The sequence below is a fragment of the Strigops habroptila genome, chromosome 11 (assembly GCF_004027225.2).
Source record: "Strigops habroptila isolate Jane chromosome 11, bStrHab1.2.pri, whole genome shotgun sequence".
Lineage (NCBI taxonomy): Eukaryota > Metazoa > Chordata > Aves > Psittaciformes > Psittacidae > Strigops > Strigops habroptila.
In genome coordinates, this window is record NC_046360.1 from 39,004,377 (window position 1) to 39,013,759 (window position 9,383).

Genomic DNA, 9,383 nt, shown 5'->3' on the forward strand with positions numbered 1-9,383 from the left:
CTGTACTCAGACATAAAAACCTTCATGAGAAGCACAATAGTCTAGGTTGGAGTTGGTAATGGGAACAGAGATTTGTGAATTGGAGCTCATTTCTGTCCAATTCTTAGAGTAGGGCAGGGACGAGTATAGGTGTGCCTGCAAAGTCATATGTGGACAAACCTTAAACTAGATCCATGACGCTGAGGTACTCACCGTGTCCCATCTTTATCTGCCACAAATGTTGGAGTTGCTATTAGAGGGCTTCGAAGATCTTTCCTGATATAGATTTTCTCAGTGGACGCTGCGCAGTTGGTTGGTTTTTCACGCTGCACATCAAAAGGCTTTCTTTCACTTTGAACCGCTACATAAAGACAGAAACATGCTGATTTGAAAGGAAATAATTAAACTGCAAAATACAACAAGAAAGTAAAACTCTCACCGTAGAATTTCAGCTTGCACAGTTATGACTGTGTATCAGCTCAGTGCCAAACTGGAAATTTAATACGAAGATTGAAGAAACACAGGCTCCAATTTTACTATACCTATGATTATGTACATTTTTAACTAAGAAAGTCCCAGATCGATCATTTGCTTTAAGTTTTGCTGAACTGGAGTCAAAGCATGCTATTTCACTGGCATTTTATAAGATAGAACATACCTAAAAGTGTGTTTTCAAATTGTTTATTTTTCTTTACAGGTAAACCTGTACCTACATGTTAGATGCAGTCATACTCTGAATGACTTAAACCAATGTAAACCCAGAATTAACCCCCCCAGAAAAAGACAAGACAGGCAAGTTACATGAGAGATGCAAGTTAATTCCCTGGGAAATGAGCCTCTCCATGATAGGCAGTTCACTCCCATCCGTTCATTCCAGGGGAAACTGTTCCAAAACCAACCTCTGCAGAATTTAAAATATTTCTACTTGACAACTGGAAAGAAATAAGCTCAGTCTCCACTATGCCAAGTGAGTGTGTCAAATCTTGTCATGAATATAGGAAGAAACTGTAACTTTGTAATTTTAAAGGAAGTGAAAAATGCATCTTTATAATATTAAGGTATTGTTATTAAACAGATTACAGAAAGTTATCTGGAATCTAAGTAGCTGAACTTTACAAACTCCTCTATAGCTTGGCATAACATTCAACTGCATCAATTTTTCACTGGAAAATGAGGATAATAAAATGAATAAAAGACTATGAGGATAATATAAAGAATTTTTAAATGTGTTCTACTAATCATAATTCTCACAACACTTTGCCAATGTAAGGCATAACATAAATGGAGACAATATTTCTGCACTATTCATTGTACCAATTTATCATACAGCAGTTATTGTTCTAGAAGATTTAACATTAGTAACAAGCAAACAAAAAACCTCAACCCTCCTCCATAGCCCTTTTGAATATAACAGTAAAATACATGGATACGTCTCTCTCTGTCTGCATAACCAGCAAGCATTATTTAGTTCCAGATTTTATTTTTGCTAATCCTGTTACTGTCAGCAAAATATAGGGGCTTAAACAGAGGTACATTCATTCGTTGGCTTGGTAGATACATAAATATTAATCAGAAATCTGACCCAAACCCCAGTGAAGTCAGTCAGCGTATATTCTAATCATACTGGGATAAGAAAGGTTTAGCTTCTGGAAATGCAGCAGTTTCTCTTGTACAAATGTCTCCCCCTGTACTAAGCACAGTGCATGCAAAGCACAACAAGCATCACGGCAGGTCTGGAGTTCCAGAGTGCAAATACAACAATGATCTCCCTATTTACAGCTTAAAGCTCTGCCTCCCGTGAACTCAGTGGCTGGAACTTATCCTGCCTAGGTTAGAATAGAAAAAGTATTTGTTGCTTCACCTTAAATTCTCCAAAAATTTATCACAAAACAACCAGATAAAAAGCTTGTGTTGGACTGAAGAAGCAGAGGTGCTATAAATTGGAACCAAAATACATTGAAAGAGGTGTTTGGATGCTAGCACTTGAACTGTACAAAGCACTACATACAAACAGGAAAGCATATTGGTTTACATATGGCACTTTCTACAAGGCCTTATAATACAATGCTCACAAACGACTCATATAAAAATTCTATATTCTATATATTCTATATTCTAAGCGAGGCTTTAACTGGGCTCCTCAAAGACTGCAGTAGTATGAGACATGGTTCAAAACAAATCACTACTGCACCTCAGACATAAGGTAGTGATAAAAGAAAGGTATGGTAGATGCTCTGGCTGCCGAAAGTTCTGTTTCCTTCAAGCAACATACACTGAAATGGAGAGAACACACTAAAAAGTAGTAATCCACATATTTATTATTTGGTAGGCACAGTGTCGCATTGGGTACTTAACACTCACATTCCATTTTCATGCCCATCTCTAGACACTTCCTAAGCCTACAAAACTGGCAGCGATTCCGATGGTGTTTATTGATGATACAGTCCTGGTTGCTACGACAACTGTAGGTCAAATTCTTCCTCACACTCCTTTTAAAGAAACCTTTGCATCCCTCACAACTGACAGCACCATAGTGACGACCTAGGAAACATATATATTGTTATCAGGTGGAAATTACTTATATTTTAGCACAGAAATATTTACCTTAAGCAAGTAAAACATTGTAAAAGTCATCCTTTAAATTTATTTTATATTCTCACCATCAGTTGGACCATGAAAGCACTGTTACAGTCTTATAGAATGCTTCTTATTTACCTATTGTCAGGGCTTTCTAGTGGGAAGTGGACAGTCGAGAGGAAGGCTAAGCCTATTTCTGAATGAGAGGCCTGTGAAGTGGTAGTTCTCGTTCTGGACAAGTACAGATGCAATTCTATCTGCTGTTACAGATCATATAATACAATACATTAAAAGAACCTACAGGCTAAGAGTCTAAGTAATTTTAGAATATAAGCAATTCTACAATAAAATTTCAAAAGCAATCTTTATTGAAAATTCCTATACATATAAATTCTGGCATTGTTTTAATTACATAAACACTTACAGAAGTGAGAGAGAGACAAAAAGGTGTCTTCTCCATAGCATGAAAGCACAGTCTGCTTCCTTGGCTAGTGTAGAAATTTTACCTCATAGACTCCTTGTTACAACATGGATCTGAAACATTGAGGATTCCCTTGATCTCTTACTTGCCTTTTTCTCTGATAGTAAAAGACCAAAATCTACCAGGAAGTCTTAAGTTTGTTAGGGAGCACTGTGTTTTCCTGGAGCAGGTAGACTTTTCTAGGCACCATGCTTATTGCATGGTTGTTCATAGCTGTGGGGAACGTGACTACTTCAAGTAGTCTCTTTCAGTTACCAAGATCTATTAAATCATCACTGTCTTTCAGAACATGCCAATTTATCATAGTCCAGTTGAAGTACAAACTAATATTCTTCCAAGCAGAGTTTAAATACTTTGTGTGTACAGATGCAAAGTATACTGTTAGCTTTTTCCATTTTAGATTCAATTGCTTCTGCCATCAGCATGGCTAGAATCAGTTAAAATACATGAAACCTCCTCCCTTCATCCCAGTCAACCAAGCTTCTTGAATACTACTTCCTATACATCCTTACCTGATGCTTTATCGCCACAAACTACACAATATTCTACTACCTGGGGCCGCTGAACATCAGCTTTTCCCAGCAAACGTTCCACTGAAGCAGAGTCTGTCACTATCTAAAACAAAAATTCCAAACAAAAACAGGCAATTAGCCAATATTTTCTTCTGACATGAAAGTAAGGAGCTTCGCCTACAGAACAAGATTGGTGTATCAACTGAGAAGAGCTGGCTGGATTTGAGAGTGACATATGGAATGAAATTAAGTACTATAAAATGCAAGTTAATGAGAGTTTTTACTGTCAATAGTGAGATTATTGGAACAGTCAGAGCAAAGCAAATTCCAAATAAAACTCCTAGCTTTGTTCAGTACAAGTTTCCTCACTTGTGCAGTCAACAATATTCTTCCGTTCTTGTAATTTCTCTCAAGCTGCTATATTTTAGCCAAAGATGGTTGTATTTCAGATGTGGTTCCCATCTATCTCTTCTCTAGCTTTTAGGGGTGTACAGTTCACAGGGGATAGCCTGAAGCTGAGATCCATTATAAAAACAGTTCAGCTTCCAAAGGCCTTGGATTCCAAAGCATCTGTTCAGAACATACCACAGAAAAATTAAAAAAACCCCAAACCCCTAAAATCCACAAGCAACAAACCACCCCTCTGCAACATCAGGTAACCCATTTAGCATAGTGAGAACCATTTTAAAAGACTGTTGATACAATTTTTCATATAATTATGTAAGGATGATACTTCTTCCTGTAAAATATTCTCTACTGCAAGAGTAGCGATAGGAACAAAGTGCTTTTTATTTCTTTTTAAAAACTGCTAGGAAGAAATCTCAAATTTTGCTAGAGAGATATTATTGTTTATAGAATTTTTTCTGCAAAGCTCCCATTGGTCTATTACGCTCAAGACCCACGAACAACTATAGCAGAGGACAGCTTCTGCTCCAAAAAGCTTTTATCGCAGTGTCTTGATACACTGATGCATTGTGAACACAATTAGTTTGATCAGGCGAGTTGTATCTCTGTGTATCTGTGAATCTTGAACAGACCATTTGAAATCCTGGCACTCCTCACAAGCACCATCTTAAGTACTCGCTTATCTCTCTGGAATTTTAATAAGAACACCCCACATGGGGTGATGAGTGCAATGGAATCCATGAGGAATGTGAAGACAGGAGGATTTACAGAATAATAAGGCCTATGATTAGTATGGTCTAATCCATGTCATTAGATCTTCATGGAACTACTGCAATTTGTCTTAAAGCAATTAGACTCAAATAATCTAAAAACCAGTAACTGAAAAAAAAAATCTGTGGTCTATCTCAATTACTATATTTACCTGAATTCTGCCTGGCACGATGTTGTCTGTGGTGGTAAAGATAAGCTGTTTGGCATTAGATGTCTCAGGTGTTGCCAGTATCACCTTTCCTGCACCAGTTCCATCTGGACTGGCTAAAATAAACTGCTGCTTTGGAGACACAGCCGAGTCCACTGCTGTCACTATTTGGATTTTTTGACCTGTTTGCTGATCTGTCACAATCTGTAAAAGATATTGAAGAAATCTATGAGCCACAGTAAACTTTATGGTTTAAAACCTTTCATTCTGTCTTAGAATTATATGATACTCTCTGACAGTTGTCCTTGTTATTTATTATTTTGCTACTTCTACATTTATTACACTGGTGCAAAGTTATTGCAGCTACCTACGTAAGTACAAAACAGTAAAATCAAACCAAATACATATGTACGTACATATGTACGTGTATCTATACACCTACTGCATAGAGGGGTGTTTTCAGAGAGTTGTGAAAAGCGTGAGTCTGATATTGTTAATAATGAAGAGGTATGGGGAGATCTTGTAATCACATTTAACTGTTCGAATGGAGTTAGGTATAGTGGATCCCAGACAGAATAAACAAAATGTAATGTGAAGGACTGGAGCTGATGAATGGCAGGTATACATGCAGGGTACGCTCTGCCTAGTGAGACAGCAGCAGAGGCATTTCAGAGAATCATAGAATATCTCGAGTTGTAAGGGACCCAATAAGGACCATTAAGTCCAACTCCCTGCTTCTCACATGACTACCCAACAGTAAATCATGTGACTGAGAACATCGTCCAGACACTCCCTGAACTCCAACAGGCTTGGTGCTGTGACTGCTTTGTGGGGAGCCTGTTCCAGGGACCAGCCACCCTCTCTGTGAAGAACCTTCTCCTAATGTCTAACCTGAATTTCCCCTGACGCAGCTTCATTCCATTTCCTTGTGCCCTACTGCTGGTCACCAGAGATCAGCACCCCCCCACACTCCTCTGCCCCGCTTGAGGAAGTTGCAGAATTACAGAAAGTAAGATGTATGCTAATATATTAATAGTAAGACAATGCTATGGTTTTATGAAGCTAGAATGCCTTAACAATGCATTAGAACTACCCTAAACAGGAGTTGAATTACAGAGCTGATGATTTTTCTAGATTACAGAAACTCTTTGGGAAAAATTCATCTCATTTTGTGATTACAAACCCAAAGAAACCGGGACAAAGGAAATAGTACTCAAAGCTGGGAATGAAGCTAGCCTACTATTGAATTTTGGACTAGACAGAGCTTAAGACTCTTTAGATTCTTGTATTTACAGAATAGAACAAGCCATTTTAGGGCTCATATGCAGAAATGGTTCAGTGTGTACGTATACAGAGTCTACAAACATAAAGCTCCAAAGAAGCTCAAAGGTTAAAATACAACCATTACTCCTTGGTCTCATTGTTTTAAAACTCAAATTGTTAAGCTCCCCAGAGTTCTCCCTGCCAAGACTTCTTCAGCCTCCATTATTTTCATACAGATCTTAACCAAAGGGACAATTCACAGTGAAATCTAATCTTGGGCTATGACTGACAGCACTATCATACTGCCTGGATTTGTTTTGAGGAAGCAGGAATACTCTTTTTTTCATAGAATCATAGAATCACAGAATGGTTTGGGTTGGAAAGGACCTTAAGATCATCTAGTTCCAAACCCCCTGCCATGGGCAGGGACGCCTCACACTAGACCACATTGCCCAAGGCTCTGTCCAACCTGGCCTTGAACACTGCCAGGGTTGGAGCATTTACCACGTCTTTGGACAACCTGTTCCAGTGCCTCACCACCCTCACAGTAAAGAACTTCTTCCTTATATCTAACCTGAACTTCTCCTGTTTTAGTTTGAAGCCATCACCCCTTGTCCTATCGCTACAGTCCCTGATGCAGAGTCCCTCTCCGGGATCCTTGTAGCCCCCTTCAGACACCGGAAGCTGCTCTGAGGTCTCCACACAGCTTCTCCAGGCTGAACAACCCCAATGTTCTCAGCCTGTCTTCATACGGGAGGTGCTCCAGTCCCCTTATCATCTTCATGGACTTATCATCTTCATATCCTCCTCTGGACTTGCTCCAACAGCTCCATGTCCTTCTTATGCTGAGGACACCAGAACTGCACACAGTGCTGCAAGTGGGGTCTCATGAGAGCAGAGTGTGCTGCTCACACTGCTTTTGATGCAGCCCAGCACACGGTTGGTTTCTGGGCGGCGAGCGCACACTGAAGCCGGGTCATGTTCAGTTTCTCATCGATGAGTTTCTCATTCATCCTAGTACTCTGCTTCATCATGGCGTTGTAAGCTCTTTTCAGAACTATTAGTGATGTAAGCAGGTAGATTATTTTGCAGAATTCAACAAAAGTTGCGATGTGAATGCCTGCCTTACAAATGCTGAATATTCACGATGCTTCAGTTCTATATGTTGGGAGAACATTTACCTTGCAATGAGATATTGATACACATTGATATGGTTACTCTACCAGACAACTATCAAAATTAGAAACCTTCCATCATAACAGAACCTTGAGAATCAGCATGTGAAACAATAAGGCTGCCTGATTCCACCTTTTGGTGATAAGTTTAAGGAATAACATCTTAGATAAAACACATAGCTAAATGTTGTTGATAACTGAAGAACATCTCTCTGGGTGCTGTCTATAAGGAAAAATCATAAAGACCCTTGCAGTTTTACATGGATCAGATATAAGTACTGATGATGATAAATAATTAAGAGAAAAAAACTGGCTGGATAAGAACTGAATGATATTGAGGTTTAGATATATTTATGATATTTAGATATCAGTATATTTAGGTTCATAAGAAAAACTAATGATGTATGTCATTATGCATGCTGCAATTTGGATCTTTGAAAATAACATTACAGAAAAAAATCGTATCATGTCTACCAAGTATAATGACAATGTCTAAATCATTAAAAAATGGGCAGCACCCACCCACCCTGACCAAGACACATCCCAAGAAAAATCTCCATCCCAGAGAGGGACTCTTCATCAGGGACTGTAGCGATAGGACAAGGGGTGATGGCTTCAAACTAAAACAGGAGAAGTTCAGGTTAGATATCAGGAAGAAGTTCTTTACTGTGAGGGTGACGGAGGCTGCATTGCCAGGACTGATCCAAATGCCCTGAGTACAAGACCCTCTCCCCCAGCACCACCTCTGGCAGAAGCACATGGGACTATTGTACCGGCACAGAACAAGGTCAAGGAAGGCAAAAGCTCAGTACTGCAGTACTGCAACGCTCTGGTAACATTAATGCTTAACAATTCTTACATCATTTGTCACTGTGTACATTCTGATACATTAATGGTATCCTATTATCTATCAGTAACAAAGACTCACTGTGGTGCATTCCCAAAGGGTAACTTTATCCTAAACAAACTCCTAAATATGGCCGAGAAAGGGAGAGAGGAATGCCCTTGGAGATGATCTTAGGTGTTGTGTTGACAATATCTACCCATTCACTATGGCTGAAGATCAGGAGACTTGTATATGTAGGCTAAGTTTAACCTCTGTAAATATTCCTCACTGACTACATCATCAATACAACTAATACAGCTAACTAGTCATCACCAAGTATGTGCTGAGGGAGAAAAATAATTTTAGTTCGCACTAAAAATTATCTGTTCTCACAAAATTTAAAGAAGTCTTCCATAGACTTTAACATGCTTTTGTATAAACCTAAGTGGGAGAAGGATTAAAACCCAGAAGATGTAATAGTTGCTTAATCAGTGGGGTTTTACCTGAATGCGTTGTGGTGAAGTTACAGAGGAGTCTGTGGAAATTATCTGGATACGCTGGGAAGGACTGGTCATCACTGGAGATTCAGATAGTGGAGTCTGAACAGTCTGCACCTGTAAATAATGCACAGAATTGCAACTTACTGTTATAGTACTGAACACTTAAAAATACATATATTTAATAAAGATCAGATGGCTCTATAGCATGGAATCTAAATTTATCGGAAAGGTTACAGTCATTAAACCAACTTGGATTTGTTTTTAATGAATTATCATATATTGGGGTTTTTTTGGCAACAGAATGAATCTGATAGATGATGAAAACCACAAAAACAACCACCACCAGTCCCTATCCCCCCCCCTCCCCCCAATAAATCACTGGATAATCACTATGTCATCTTTCAGCTTACTGAAATGCAGAAATACTTTTATCAACTTTTGATTATATATTTGCCTCATTTTTTGCTTCTGTAAAATCAAAATGCACTGTATATACAATAAAGTATAATGCTAAATATTTCACCTTTTAATGATTTTACAGTATTTTATGAAAAACTTTTTAAATTTTCAAGTAGGCCACTTTTAGAAAATCTTTCTCTATGCCCCTAAATACAAAATGTCCTCAACCCCAGGAACATATATGTTATAAGAGGTATACAGAAGCTGCTGGAAAAATGCACAGAACTCCTATCTGACCAAACTGGATTTTAGTTTTAATGTCTCTGACCTCATTTCATCTATGAAAT

The 9,383-nt window shown here is 38.5% G+C and overlaps 1 protein-coding gene across 5 annotated transcripts in view; it reads right to left on the bottom strand.

Annotated features, from left to right (window-relative positions):
• The window catches only part of NR2C2 (nuclear receptor subfamily 2 group C member 2), a 38,548-nt gene that overhangs the window by 20,627 nt on the left and 8,538 nt on the right, over nt 1-9,383 (bottom strand). For 3 of the 5 annotated variants that reach the window (XM_030501245.1, XM_030501247.1, XM_030501248.1), the window contains 6 exons: nt 8,641-8,751; nt 4,877-5,077; nt 3,550-3,652; nt 3,293-3,391; nt 2,341-2,520; nt 193-340 (listed from right to left, as the gene is read on the bottom strand). In XM_030501245.1, the coding sequence (XP_030357105.1) occupies nt 193-340; nt 2,341-2,520; nt 3,293-3,391; nt 3,550-3,652; nt 4,877-5,077; nt 8,641-8,751 (842 nt within the window). The remainder of the gene's footprint in view (nt 1-192; nt 341-2,340; nt 2,521-3,292; nt 3,392-3,549; nt 3,653-4,876; nt 5,078-8,640; nt 8,752-9,383) is intronic. The other 2 variants (XM_030501246.1, XM_030501249.1) reach the window with 2 other exon arrangements.